This window comes from Antedon bifida, chromosome 5, assembly GCF_963402885.1.
Source record: "Antedon bifida chromosome 5, ecAntBifi1.1, whole genome shotgun sequence".
NCBI lineage: Eukaryota > Metazoa > Echinodermata > Crinoidea > Comatulida > Antedonidae > Antedon > Antedon bifida.
Genome location: NC_136230.1, coordinates 18,763,417 through 18,779,818, shown reverse-complemented (window position 1 = coordinate 18,779,818; position 16,402 = coordinate 18,763,417). Strand labels below are relative to the sequence as shown.

The window sequence follows — 16,402 nt, the reverse complement described above, 5'->3', positions numbered from 1 at the left end:
TAACCTTTCACCCTGACCTTTTGACCTTTTGCCACATTTTCAAAATGTGTAACCAAGCCAAAATTGATTGTTTGACCACCCTAAACCAATTTCTGAAGTCAAATTCTCTGGACCTCAAAGTGCATACGAAAGTTGATCTAGCTACTAGAGTAACAGTTTATTAAGTTAGTTTTTATTGAACAATGGAGATTTTGTGACACCAATATTTGCATACTTTCTGTCAGAATTTCCTTTACACTTTAGGACATTGCCTAACATTCCGTCATGCTTACTGCCATCATAGAGATATTATATCACTATAATATCTCTATGAATATCTCTATGCTGCCATCAATTTGTATCAAAATGCGTTTAAAAAACGACAACTGGCCTTTAAAACTGCATCAACAACATAATAACATACAAGTAATATGCTGCTGCTTTATTTCAAACAAATAAAATAAAAATACTACATGACATCTTCAAAAATTTTTTTTTAAATGATGCAATGTCAAAGTATATACTTCCAACGTTAATATATGAACATTTTAAAGAAGATTAATGTTAAGTTTGTTATTTCGGTCCAAGAAAATGTCATAGTTTATTTGATTGCCGAAATTATTGCAATTAATGGTGACGTAATCAACTTGTTTTCTATTATTTTCATAATAAATCATACACTTTAAGAAAGTGATGCAAAATAGGGGTTCCCGGGCATTCTGACAATCTATATTAATTTTAAAATTTAGCATATTTTCACCATTTTGTTAACTTTCATGTGTGTTGCCTGTCACTTTTGACGTGCTCGTATAACAAAATTTCGAGTTGAAAAGTGAATCAAATATTCCGAAATTATTAAAGAAAGGTTGTAAAATCGAAATCAGACAAAAATAGTGAGTATTAACGTATTAATGACTCAACTCCATATACTCTACATAGGCATAGTTGGACACAAAGATGGCCGGTAATTTACCATGTGACTTTCTAAAATCTGTGAACGCAATGCCGTAACTCTTTATATATATGGTTCTGGCTTAATCAGAAAAGATGAAAAAGTTGTAATTATATCATTGCATGTTAAACCATCTATAAATCCTTTTAGAAACATATGGTGTACTGCAAACATGACTTTACTTTTTGATTGTGTGGTAGGAGACTGTATACAAATAGTCAAATTACAGACAAGTTCTTTACTTCATTCGATACATTATCTGGAACATCATCCATTCACATTCATATACACATATGTTCAATGCAACCCGATCGGCTTTCACACGAAGCCAAGTCAAGAAATAACCACAACGCCAAGTCAAGAAATAACCACAACAAATAATTAGATTTAATTCGTCACTATGATGAATTATAGGTTATATGCATTGAATTAAATAAAGATAATTGATTTTTAGAAGATAGATTGATTGATTTTGTCAGAATCTTTAATTATTTATAATATGAAGGATAGGATCTTGATAGCGCAAATACAATAGCTGGTATCACCGCACATCGAGCTTGAATAAAACAATCCGATCAAAGACCCTCCACCTAATGATGACGTGATCAACTTTTTTTTTCTTTATTTCATAATAAATCATACATATGATACATACACTTTAAGAAAATGAAATGATATGAAAAATAGGGTTCACCGAGCATTCTGACGATCTATATTAATGTTTAAATTTAGCATATTTTCTCCATTTTGTTAACTTACATGTGCATAGCCTGTCACTTTTGACGTGCTTGTATACCACGGTTTCAGGTTGAAAAGCAAATAAAATATGAAGAAATTGCTAAAGAAAGGTTGTAAAACAGAAATCGGGCAAAAAGAGTGGCAAGTTTTTAAATGCTTAAAATTGCCTGAAACGAAATTTCATTGAAAACAAATTTTGAAAATTTTAAGCGCACCTTATATGTGCTACGCTGTATTGCTATATGACCTGAAATTTATGACTACCAAATTTGGTTTAATTGTAATATATGCTTGTGAAGATATGATTACAAACATGATTTCGTTAAAGCGCGCGTAGAGAGTAATATTTGATTGCGCACCGTGAAAAGATAATCGCATCGATTCCTGGCCATTAGGAATATACTCTGAAAAATTGACGTAGCTAGTTGAAATTGACCGACAAAATAATGCTAGAGAAAGAATAAATAAATAAAGATTCTGACAAAATCAATAAGAAACTAGAATTTAATTCGTCACTTTGACGAATTATAGGTGATCATTTTTATCATTTTACTGAAATAAATTTTTTTTAAACATGCACGTACGTTAACATACGATCGGAAAATGTTGATGTATGCCATCCTATTATATGCTTATAGTGCTGAGTTGTGCCTATATGCCATATACAATATGTACAGTATATACTGTATATCTATATACAGTGTAGCATAGGTGAAATTACGGGACACACATGTTCTAATTTTTTGGCATGATGACGTTATCAAACTAAACTTTAAGATGACAGTTTCGAAAGATAATTAATTGAGCAAAAAAATATAAGATTTGGAAAAAAATTTGGCACGTAGAAGCGCTGTGCGCGCTCTTTGAATTGTGTATAACTTTGACGAAAAATATGAAAAAACTACTTTTTCACTTCAACTGGCCATATGTTAACGTCACAACATCCGATAGGCTTAATTTTTATATGAATTAATATCTACATTTCATCAGCTTTCATAATAAATTATAATCATCAAGGTAACCTTCAATTCTGAAGAGCTGTAAGATATTCAAATTTACTGCGAAGGTGAAATTACACGGCCTACGTTATTCAAGTTTTTACGCGTGATGACGTCATTAAAATGAAGATAGTGTCAACTCATGATAAAGATAATTAATTAAGCAAGCACATACTGAAAGTTGTGCGAAATTCGAGCACACATAACCAAGATGCGCTCTGTTGAATGTGATAATCTACACAAAAAGATAACAAATCCTAATTTTTAAATTCAAGTGGCCATTTGATGACGTCAAAACATTTTGTACGTAAAATGTGTACATGAATTCATATCTACAACTCAATGGCTTCCAGAATAAGTTAAAAAAATCGGGGGTCATCTTGCATTCTGAAGAATTATTTTCATTTTAAAAAAGACCTATTTTTCACCATTTTCAGAACTTTTGTAAAATTAATGTGCGCACTTTGTCATTTTTAACGTGCTCGTATAGCGTTATTTTAAGTCGGAACTGACTCAAATTTGGTGAATGTACTAAGGATGGTGAGTAGAATGAGATTTGTAAAAAAAATTCATGTTTTTTACGCTTTTTAAGTATCGCGCGCACAAAAACGCATTTTTGCACAGTAATTTTTTGAAACACGCAAATGGCCTAATTCATGCTCTAAATTGATCAAAACTTAATTTTGAGCATTTTAAATTTTTAACGCGCGATATCACGCGCATGAACCTACGTGCGCGTGCGTTTTTATTTGCTAATATTTTTACCCTTGATCTGAAGTTTACGTGTAGTGAATTTCATTAATATGTGATAATGAATTATGGAGATATGATTGATAATGTGATTTCGCAAAATGGCGTATAAATGTCGTCACGGATGAGTGATCACGCTGGAAAGCTTATTAGGATTAAGTTATATTATTTGAAAGATATTCTGAAATTTTTGTAATCATTGACATTAAACTTTTTGAGATAATTGTTACACAAAATAGTGTACAGAAACAATAAAAAGAAAAAAAAAAATAACTAGAATTTAATTCGTCACTTTGACGAATTATAGGTGATCATTTTTATCATTTTACTGAAATTAATTTTTTTTAAACATGCACGTATGTTAACATACGATCGGAAAATGTTGATGTATGCCATCCTATTATATGCTTATAGTGCTGAGTTGTGCCTATATGCCATATACAATATGTACAGTATATACTGTATATCTATATACAGTGTAGCATAGGTGAAATTACGGGACACACATGTTCTAATTTTTTGGCATGATGACGTTATCAAACTAAACTTTAAGATGACAATTTCGAAAGATAATTAATTGAGCAAAAAAAATATAAGATTTGGAAAAAAATTTGGCACGTAGAAGCGCTGTGCGCGCTCTTTGAATTGTGTATAACTTTGACGAAAAATATGAAAAAACTACTTTTTCACTTCAACTGGCCATATGTTAACGTCACAACATCCGATAGGCTTAATTTTTATATGAATTAATATCTACATTTCATCAGCTGTCATAATAAATTATAATCATCAAGGTAACCTTCAATTCTGAAGAGCTGTAAGATATTCAAATTTACTGCGAAGGTGAAATTACACGGCCTACATTATTCAAGTTTTTACGCGTGATGACGTCATTAAAATGAAGATAGTGTCAACTCATGATAAAGATAATTAATTAAGCAAGCACATACTGAAAGTTGTGCGAAATTCGAGCACACATAACCAAGATGCGCTCTGTTGAATGTGATAATCTACACAAAAAGATAACAAATCCTAATTTTTAAATTCAAGTGGCCATTTGATGACGTCAAAACATTTTGTACGTAAAATGTGTACATGAATTCATATCTACAACTCAATGGCTTCCAGAATAAGTTAAAAAAATCGGGGGTCATCTTGCATTCTGAAGAATTATTTTCATTTTAAAAAAGACCTATTTTTCACCATTTTCAGAACTTTTGTAAAATTAATGTGCGCATTTTGTCATTTTTAACGTGCTCGTATAGCGTTATTTTAAGTCGGAACTGACTCAAATTTGGTGAATGTACTAAGGATGGTGAGTAGAATGAGATTTGTAAAAAAAAATCATGTTTTTTACGCTTTTTAAGTATCGCGCGCGCAAAAATGCATTTTTGCGCAGTAATTTTTTGAAACACGCAAATGGCCTAATTCATGCTCTAAATTGATCAAAACTTAATTTTGAGCGTTTTAAATTTTTAACGCGCGATATCACGCGCATGAACCTACGTGCGCGTGCGTTTTTATTTGCTAATATTTTTACCCTTGATCTGAAGTTTACGTGTAGTGAATTTCATTAATATGTGATAATGAATTATGGAGATATGATTGATAATGTGATTTCGCAAAATGGCGTATAAATGTCGTCACGGATGAGTGATCACGCTGGAAAGCTTATTAGGATTAAGTTATATTATTTGAAAGATATTCTGAAATTTTTGTAATCATTGACATTAAACTTTTTGAGATAATTGTTACACAAAATAGTGTACAGAAACAATAAAAAGAAAAAAAAAAAAAATAATAATAAAGATTTTATACAATAACAATAGGTGATCATTTTATTCTAAATGATCACCTAATAATAAAGATTTTATACAATAACAATAGGTGATCATTTTATTCTAAATGATCACCTAAAAAAAATAATTTTAAACATCATCAATTAAAGTATGACATATTACTATTCTAGTTCAGGCCTAGTTCCAGTACAATAAAGTACAACAAGAAAGAACGGGAACATCCCATTCCGCCACCATGTTCTGTAGCTAGCATACATACGATATGCACACACGTATGAATGACCATCATAATAATAAAACTAGAATTTAATTCGTCACTTTGACGAATTATAGGTGATCATTTTTATAATTTTATTGACATTAATATTAATAAACATGCACGTATGTTAACATACAATCAGAAAATGTTGATGTATGCCATTCTATTATACGCTTATAGTGCTGAGTTTTGCCTATTTATATGCCATATACATTATGTACAGTATATACTATACATCTATATACAGTGTAGCATTGGTGAAATTACGGACACACATCATGATCTAACTTTTTGGTACTGATGACATTATGAAAATAAACTTGTGGATACCAATATCGAAAGATAATGAATTGAGCAATAAAATATAACAATTGGAAGAAAATTTGGCACGTAGAAGCGCGGTGAGCGCCCTTTGAAATTTGTATAACTTTGACGAAAGAGATGAAAAAACTACTTTTTTGCTTCAACTTGCCATATGATAACTTCATAACATTCGATAGGCTTAATTTGTATATGCATTCATATCTACATTTCACCAGCTCTCATAATAAGTTATAAACATCAAGGTCAACTTTAATTCAGAAGAGCTGTAAGGAATTCAACTATACGTTGTAGGTGAAATTACGTAACCACCGTTATTAAAATTTTAAGACGTGATGACGTCATCGAAATGAAAATATTGGCAACTCATGAGTAACATAATTGGTTGAGGTAGAATATATTTAAAATTTTAAAAAAATCGAGCACAGATAAGCGAGTTACGCTCTGTTGAATATGGTGGTCTATGACAAAATGGGAAAAAACCCTATTTTAAAAATTCATGTGGCCAAATGATGACGTCATACCATTTTGTATGTCTAATGGGTATATACATTTATATCTACAACTCATTAACTTCCATAATAAGTTAAAAAAAATGGGGGTCATCTTCCATTCTGAAGAGTTATATTCATTTTAAAAAGGCCTTATTTTTTACCATTTTTAGCACTTTTGTACAATTAATGTGCGCATTTTGTCATTTTTAACGTGCTCGTATAGCGTTATTTTAAGTCGGAATGGACTCAAATTTAGTGAATGTACTAAGTAAGATGACTAGGATGCAATTTGTACAAAAAATTGGTATTTTTTAAGCTTTCTATGTACGCACGCGCAAAAACACGTTTTTGCGCAGTAATTTTTTAAAACACGCAAATGGCCTAATTTATGCTCTAAATTGATCAAAACGTAATTTTGAGCTTTTTAAATTTTTAACGCGCGATTTCACGCGAATGACCTTGAAACGCGCAAGTTTTTATTTGCTAATATTTTTACCTTTACCTGAAGTTTACGTGTAGTAAATTTCATTAATATGTGATAATGAATTATGGAGATATGATTCATAATGTGATTTCACAAAATGGCGTATAAATGACGTCACGGTTGAGTGATCACGCTGAAAAGCTTATTATGACTAAGTTACAGTATTTGAAAGACATTGTGAAATTTTGGTAATCATTGACATTTAACTTTTTGAGATATTTGTTACACAAAAAGTGTACAGAAAGAATAAAAAAAATAAAAAAAAAAATAAATAAAGATTTCATACAATAACAATAGGTGATCATTTTATTCTAAATGATCACCTAATAATAAGTTCACTAGTTAATTAACATGGTAGATATAAGTATAATAGGATTATCAATCAATCACAGTATCTTAAAGTATTATAATATGATTTCAATGCATTTTATCTACAATATATTTCAATGTACCAATAACCTTCTCTTACTCTAGCTTCTATTTCAGGTGAACTACGCTGAACTCTTACACATGTAATCTTATTTAGTACCGTACCAAAAATACATCTTGTGGTATACATAAAATAGTTCAGTAAAATACCATCCTCCCACAATTGTAAGGGTTTCTGGTTTTTGTTTTTTTTTTGTCCTTCGACTTTGATTAATAAAGTGTTTGTTTTTCCATTTTAAAGGTCTGCTTGAGACTTTGAATGAGATGAATGGTAAATTAGAAGAGATTCAAAAATCTTTAGACATGTATCTAGAGACTAAGAGGCAAATTTTCCCTCGATTTTACTTTCTGTCAAATGATGACTTGCTGGAGATTCTTGGTCAGTCACGTAATCCAGAGGCTGTAAGTAATTATTTTTAATGAAAAAGAAAATAGAATTGCTTCTCTTTTACCTTGTTCTTTTCTGTTTTGTGTTACATAGAGAAATAATGTTTTCATTAATATTGTTTAAAAAAAAAATATATATATTATTTAGGTTGATAGGTCACTAGTGAAATGCTTTAGAGCTAACGCCTGTATTCTTAAACCGGACTTTAGTCGTAGTTCGGAGTTAGACTTGAAAAAGTCGTAGTTCGAGCTATTACTTCAAATTCGATTCATAAACGAAGTAATCAAAGTTTGCAGTTCGACTTAATGAAGTCTAGCTTTTAGTCGAGTTGCACACGTCTGAGTAAGAAAGGCTATAAATTGGCCAATGACAAGAGAGTATTTGAATAGCAGACGAAATTTTGCGCATTGATATCACTAAAGTTCCATTTTCTTACAAAACTTTTTACGCATCAGGACTATATACATGAAAAATAATTTTAATCGTTAATTATTAGAACAAGATCAGTATTAACAACAAACAATATCTTCAAAATATATTTAGGAACCATGGCGGTACGGTAACTTTCATATTTTCTAGGCCTCCAACAAAGTATGATCGCGACGAACCACACACACTTTATAGCGTGACAAGAAAGCGCTAGGCCCCCTAAACATTCCATCGCGTGGTGAATTTCTGCATCTCTCATTGTTGCTGTGGCGTGACATAGTTCAAGTCGGACTTGCGCGAAGAAAATAATGTAATTTGTATACGGTTGTAAATAAAGATGATTTTCATTATTATAACATATACCAATGTATATTTAATTAAGCTAATATAAAAATGGATATTTCATTCTTCAATATCTGGCCAATATAACAACTCAATGACTGTTACATTTTTGTAAACCTCGTTTAGGTCTAAAGGTCAGTGGTTTTCCGTTATTTTGCGTTGCAGCTAAAAGTTGCACAGTATTAACTGGTTAAATGACGTTCTAATACCGAATCTTGAAAATTTGTCTACTAGGTTCAACCACATCTAAAAAAGTGCTTTGACAATATTAGTCGTCTCAAGATGCATAAAATGGGAATCACTCAGAAGTTTGAAGCTCAAGGAATGTATTCTGGAGACGGTGAATATGTGGAATTTGGCCATCCAGTGCTCTTAGATGGTCCAGTTGAGGTTAGTACCAACATCTCTTGAGTAAAGTGCAGAATTGACTGTTTTGGGTTTGTATCTGCTTTTTTTGTGTGTTAAGACATTTTTGGCTATTTTGGTGCTATGACCATGCTAGTTAATGCTAGTTCTGCCATTATTGGTCAATAGACAGTGGGACTGTTACTGTATTATGCTATCAAGTCTAAGGGTTAAGTGTTACTGCTATAGCTGCTATTTCGGCTATAGCTCGGGAAGCAGTTGTGGTTGCTACTGATATGCTATTAAAAGTTTATTTTTGTCCAGGAGCCACAAAATCAGCTTCCGATTTTCCAAGATGGCAGCCAAAATCCAAAATGACTGCCAGTAGATTGGATTATCATATATCTCTGCCTGTAAAAGTTACAAATAATGTACTGAATCAAGAATTTCTGAGGTCAGTAAAACCGAAACAGGAAATAATATATATCGAGTTCCAAAATGGCAGCCATCTCCCCCAGGATCTTGTGTTGTGACAAAATAAAGCAGGCCTCCTGATGGAGATTGTATTTATTTAACGGTCTAACGCCATTGGTCTGAACAGGGCCTTAGATAAATTTCCAGTCATGCCCTGATGAGGAGAGCCTCACTTGGGTGTAATAAAAGCTCTTAATCACCAATTCTGATGATTTATGACCCCTTAAGAGCCATTGTCTGTAAAAATCAAAGATTTGGTGGCAGATGTAAAAAAATGGATTTCGCTCAAATTTTTACCATGAATAGACATTTCAATAAAAAGCATATCTACAACATTCATTTTAATTTTTAGCCTCCGTTGTCATGACAACGGTCAATTATCCAAATTGTGATGTTTTTGCCATTTTTCACATATTTTCTATAGTGAAAAAGTACAAACTTGTATACTTATTTTAACCAAAAATACTTACAGTATACAGTTTTTGTTTATAGCAGTGTAAACAACATGTATTGAGTTCCATTTAATGTAGAAAAAAAAAATTTACAAAATGGAGTTTGGTTGATACCATTATTTTAAAAAGGGGTGTTTTTTAAAAAAAAATTTTTTATAAAAGTATACCTCATAAACGTACCTATAACTTCCAAAGTGGTGTTTTTATATCAATGAACTTTTGTAATTTGATAGTCAATAGGTTTGTCAACAATAATCACGAAAAAAACACTGGGGTAAATTTCGTACATAGGTTTTGTGTTGCCAGGAAAATACGAAAAATACAAAAAAATACAAACAAAATATCAACAAACAAAACACATGAAACACAATTTAAATATGGCTAATACAATAATAAAATGTATATGTGGCTTGTCATAATGCTACTAGAGTCATACGAATAGTTTAGATAAAATAGGAGAATGTGTTGCCAGGTTTATTTCAATTAATTGCCAGAAAAACAGTATTTTGCATTGAAATACTGTATTTAGTTGATGGAAAATAACGTTAAACTTTGAAATAATTGCGTCAATGGTTTTTATAAATTTTTACATCTATTTTGTGTAAAGAGATACAGAAAGACCTCGCAAAAAATCTGACCTCAAAGGTCATTTGAGGTCAAAAGGGGTCAGAATGCAAAACAGGACAGGTCCCCACTTTACTACAACTATTAATGTTTGATCAAAATTTACAAGATAGTTCATAAAAAATTCTCAAAAATTTTCATTTTTTACCTATAGTGTTACCTTAGCAACCATTTCTATGTGTAACTAAGGAAAGTAATTTAAAAAAAACCGTAAAAAATGGCGTTTTTATGAATATAAAGAATTTATTGCATTTGTAATTTTTCTCAATTTTACTTCTACTGCATTCTAATAATCTTAAAGTGATGACAAACTTGACCTTGTAAATTCATTCATTTTGAGGTCAAATGAGGTCAATATTTTACCATAGTAACTGTTTCTATGCGAAAATATTTAAAAAATAAGGGGTTTTTCATAAATACAAAACATTTTTTCTACATAGTTTTACATTTCTACTTTTTGCCAAATTTACTTTCAATACTGAATCCTAATAATCTCAGAAAGAAAGTCTTGACAAATCTGAATAAAGGTAAAAAATTGACCTTTAGTGTTATCTTAAACCTGTTTACGTAACTAAGGATAATTTTTTTTAAATAAAATATGGAGTTTTCATACAAAAAAAAAATTATATTTTACATATTGAGGTCAAATGACATTTTACCTATAGTGTACTGTAGCAACTGTTTCTATACGTAACTAAGTACAATATTTTTAATATGGGGTTTCATGACTACAAACAATTGATTACATAGCTTTACTACTTTTTCCCAAATTCACTTACCTACTGAATCCCAGAAAATGTCTGACTTTGTGAAAGGGTCATTTGTTGGGTCAAATTATGTCAAAATGTATTATTTATGTTATCTTAGAACCTGTTTCTATGCGTAACTAAGGAAAAGTGGCCTCTTACGGGCGGTGACCCCTTACGGGAGGTTCTGCCGATAAAGGGCCAAAATCACGTATTATGGCTATACACGATACACGAAAAGAGCCTCTCAATTTTCCAGCTAATTGTATTATTATTTATAATCAGGTGGTTTAGTATTTTTTAGCATTTTCAGACAAATTTTAAAAGCTTTTATCATATGAAAAATGGTCGGTCAAAATCTGTGTAGTTTTCTCATCTCTTCACAGTAATGTTTTTAAAACCGCTTCGAAATAAAGCTAATATAAAAAGAAATACAATAAACATGGACCTCTAATTCATAGGTCCATGCAATAAGTATCACATTTTTCAGGTGGCCGCTTACGGGAGGTCATTTATCATACAAAAAATCTCATTTTTAGTATAAAAAGGTGCCCGCAGCTGCTTATGGGAGGTGGCCGCTTACGGTAGGTACCAAATGCACTAATTAGATAGGAAGAACAAACAGGCTTTTCAACTTGCGTCCGTTAAGGGAGGTGGCCGCTTACGGGAGGTGCCCGCTGTAAATAAAATATGGAGTTTTCATGAATAAAAATAATCACAGAAGAAAGTCCTTATGAATATGACCTTGTGAAACGGTAATTTGAAAATGTAAATAAGGCATGCCTGCTAATAATCTACAAATTTAAATTTGTATAAGATAAGTATGACAAATCTAAAGAATATCTCAATTTTAGTTACCATAGTAACTGTTGCTATGCATAACTAAGGGAAATTAAATAATTATCAGATAATTATTAATTAATAATTAATAATGAATCCAAAACCATCACAGTAAAAAAAATATAGAATTTAAAAACAATATTTAATATAAAGTGTGATATTTTACATGCTGACCTTAAATGAAATAAAATTTCACATCAGGGCTTCAATATTTGTTATGTAGCATTAACATACCTGAGTATATCATTGACTTTTGATTGGTTCAACTTTGGGGAGGGGAAAGTGGTGGATCCAGGAGTTTGAAATAGTAAGGGGGTTGGAGGCGAGGGTCTAAAAACTTAACTTTTTGTCCTATCTTTTGCATTGCAATTTTTAACTTGGGGTGGGTGGGGGCTTTGAGAAAGGGGGAGGGGGTGGGATGGAGGAGTTTGAATCCGTCTATTGGTTGGGCGATGGTAGCGGCAGTGTGGGTGGTGCTTGAATGCATGCATTTGACACTCTATAGTGGATGATCGACCAAAGTGTTGCAGTTTATCTTTTTGTGGTTATTGTCGGGGTAGGGAGGGGGAGGGGGGGGGGGGGGTTGGTGGTAGTCGAAAGTGGTGGTGGATGGGCATGTGGGATCTGCTTAGGTTAGCAAATAAAAGAAGTAAAAAAATGAAAGAGGAGCTTCAAAATAAGAGAGGAGTAATCTGTTGCAAAGATTAAAATTCACAACGATCTGATAATTTATTCAAATTTCCAGAGGATATAACCTATAAAATGACATTAAAACTGGGAATTACATTATTTTTTTCTTACAACACAACTAGAACTATATAAAACATTAAAAAATTTTCTGACCAAAGAGTTTCAAATCAAATAATCAAAGAAAATAAAATGTTTTTACTAATATACCATGTTTTTTTTTTATAAAAATGCCTATGTTTCTCGCAACACTGCTTGTAGATTTTTAAATTACCCCAGTATTTTATTTTAGAAATCAATTATTAAACCTTAGAACAACCTATTTCTAATAAATCAGCTAAAAAAATACACCACTTTGGGCGTTATAGTGAAGTAAAGTTTAGTTGCATTTAACAATTTAAAAAAAGTGAAAAACACCCATTTTCAAATAAATGGTATCTCCCAAAGTATAAAATCAAAAATTAAAAAAAAATTATGAAACAGGTACACAATGCATTGTTATTATGCATACACTCATTATTTGTTATAATTAAATGAGCAAAACAAAAATATCGTTCATCAAATTAGTACCAATATCCATTTTAAAAAACCTTAAAAAATGACAAAATTTGTCAAAAACACAAATTTGGCCGTTGCCATGAAAATATATGTGTGAAATAAAAAATACTTCATATTTGATTTCTCTTAACACATATATAGCCATGTGCAAAATTTGAAAGAAATCCATTTTTTTGAGTCTGCCACTATTTTTGATATTTCTTTGATTCTTACAGACAATGGCTCTTAATTACTAATGTCCAGTGGTACAAGGCCACCTAGAAACTGTACTACTGTAAAGTATATAGCAGTCCCAATGAAGCAGATTGGTGTTACAAGAACCCTGCTGTGTTTGTGTTAAAATGATACCTCATTACAATTTTGACAGGTTAAATGAAATAATAAAAAATCTAAGGCTATGTTCAGACCCATGGCGTTAGACCGTTTTAGCGTACAACGTTACTAGCAAGGTCACGTTACAAACCGCAGAGAAAAAAACGAGGTGTTCAGACCCATAGCGTACGATTATCGTTACAACGGAAGTACGTCATTCAGGTTGTTTCTAGTGGCATATTCATGTGCTCTTACCCACGTGTTTTCATCATTATTTTCACTGTATATAGGCCTAGATCTCAGCCCTACAATTATGACAAAATTTGCCGTAAATAAAACATACCTCAGCATTTATTTAAGAAAAATATAGTAAAGCCAAATTTCTGTTTCTATTGTTTTTATTTTGTAGTAAAAAACATTTTCCCCAGGCTCTTGTGTTACGAAAATAAAGCAGGCCTCCTAATGATGAAGAAAAAATTGATTGTGATTAGTCTATCCAGTCCAGTCAAAGATATTCCAGTCCAGTCGGTTGCTAATAACCCTTAACTTGCTAATAAAAGGGACACAGCTCCCCTTGTTTGTTTACTGAATTTTTTAGGAGTTAGGGGGTTTTCAGCATTAAACTTGTCCAGTCTAGTCTGTCCAGTTGTATGAATGAGTGACTTGATGTCCCACGCTAGTTTTTAGCTTGAATGAAATGCGTGAATGGCTCTAGGCCTAGCTAGGCCTAAAAGCGGATGGGATCGTAGTCCCTATGTTTAAATACAAGGTGCATGTCATTTGTTAGAAAATATAATGGTAATCAGTTGATAGTAGTTTGTAGCCTTTGTAACAGTTGTATTTATAGTGTAGTTAGGCCTTATTTAATCTGGCCTTTTTGTTATTGAAATCCATCTCACACATTGACGATACAAGATGTCAGCCTAGGTCAAACCTTGTTTCGCGTCATAACAGGAAACGTTCTGATTGGATACAACGTTGACTTACAGTAGCGTCGTACGCTAAAACGGTACTATCAACCGTTTTCCACTACAACGCTACAACCGTTGTACGACGCGTTGTACGCTAATCCCCAACTGTTCAGACACACATTCTTTTAGCGTCGTACGCTAAAACGGTCTAACGCCATGGGTCTGAACAGGGCCTAAGGAACTTGTACATGTCATGTGGTAGCCATTGAAATTGAAATACATACAATCGTATACAAAGTCACAAATAGTCCATTCCTTATGTATTTTCATCTGCAAATCAGGAAACCCATCACAATTTTTTTGACTTTGACCTCTGACCTCAATTTGAATATTTTAATCCAATTGAAATCAAAATGGCCATATCTCCGCAACGCTTACATTAAATTTTAATTTAATTTTAGTGCCAAAGTATTTGGAAGATGCAAATTAATATTCGTCCTAATGGAAAACTTTTGTCAAAAAATGGCCGGAAGTATGATTTTTGGTATTTTTTACCTTTGACATACATGTCATATAACACGGTAACAGTTTGACAAACTTTAAGTAGGTCTCAAATTAGGTTTAGGAGTGTGTTAGGTGAGTATCGCACTCACTCGCCTTAAAAGACAAGGCCTGAATGATATTTCATTGGTTGCAGAAGTCCAATATAGGCAAATGAAATAGCAAAACATTATGTATTCATGGTCATTGAAACACATTTGGGAAAATAAAGATTGAGGGCAATGTTCACATAAGTAAAAGTACACTCTTTTACCTGTAACTAATTAAGTTTTTGTCATGAGTTCGGATAATGTTACGTTAAGTGCCTAAAATCAGCAGATATAACACATTTTAATGCTGTACATAACAAATACTGTTGTGTGTTAACAAATTACAAATTTAGTTAATTTAATTAATCATAAATTAATAGGTTTCTTTTACATTTTTATAGAAACTTTTTTATTATAAAACATATAAATATATATTTTTCTAACAAGTTCTCATAAAAAAAACTTTTATGACCACTAATTTTTTACCTATTGCTATTATTACTGATATTGTTTATTATTACTATAGGCACGCCTATGCCTGAACCTATTAGGCCTACCGGTTACGGTATGCACTAAATATGTCCATCATTATGGGATTAAATATTTTCCTTATTTAGGCTATTTATTAAATAATAATATATTACGAACTGAGGCCTACTATGTAGTAGGCCTATGTGTAGCCACAAATCGTTAAACGATATATAAGTTAGTCCTACAATTTCACTGAACTCTAAGTATGTGATCGTAAAAATCATATATTTTATGATATTAATATCATAAATAATTTAATTATACAATATCAGACTAAAATAGAAGAATTTTAGTTTTGCTAAACGGTCATAATATAGACTGAAACATAAATTAAATGTCATATACAGTAATAAAAGTAAAAAATTGTGTCATTGGAATTCTAATATACGTATATTTTTGAATATTCATGAGAACAAATTATATAATTTTTTTCATGCGCGCATTTGCGCGCACTAAAATATGATTTTAAAATAAGTTGGAGTCTTTAATATGCTACAAAATGCACTAGGGTTCGTAAATTAAAAAGTTGCTTAAACGGTAAAATTTTGATTTACCAAATGATACGTCTATGGCTTGATAAAAATATGATTAATTTGTTAGCTGGTATAAAAACTGCGATATCTCTGTGAAAATTTACTTGATTTTTAAACGTTTTTTTCGAGAAAAAAGCTCAAAGAACAATGAACAACTGCACAAAGGTCATGCTTCACTATGATGTATTAGAAACTACTGCGCAGCCTCTGTTTACTTTTCTTGTCACTGATGTCATGCCTGGCTTCTTCCTTAATTAGGGTGTTACGTAATCAGAGCCGACTCTGCAGCGAGTTGCACGGGTAAACAGGATGTTCTCCAAAGGATCGTTATGGGAAGTTTATTACCCTATGCTTAAGCACTACCACACAGCGTGATACTAATTGGATTAACTAGATAGCTAGGCCGTGTTGTGCCTCCTCTTATTCTTTACTCCATG

The 16,402-nt window shown here is 31.8% G+C and overlaps 1 protein-coding gene across 2 annotated transcripts in view; it reads left to right on the top strand.

Moving 5' to 3' along the window:
• Positions 1-16,402, top strand: part of LOC144842612 (dynein axonemal heavy chain 2-like) — a 182,439-nt gene that overhangs the window by 78,914 nt on the left and 87,123 nt on the right. For both annotated transcript variants that reach the window (XM_078699067.1, XM_078699066.1), the window contains exons 28-29: positions 7,445-7,605; positions 8,597-8,752. In XM_078699067.1, the coding sequence (XP_078555193.1) occupies positions 7,445-7,605; positions 8,597-8,752 (317 nt within the window). The remainder of the gene's footprint in view (positions 1-7,444; positions 7,606-8,596; positions 8,753-16,402) is intronic.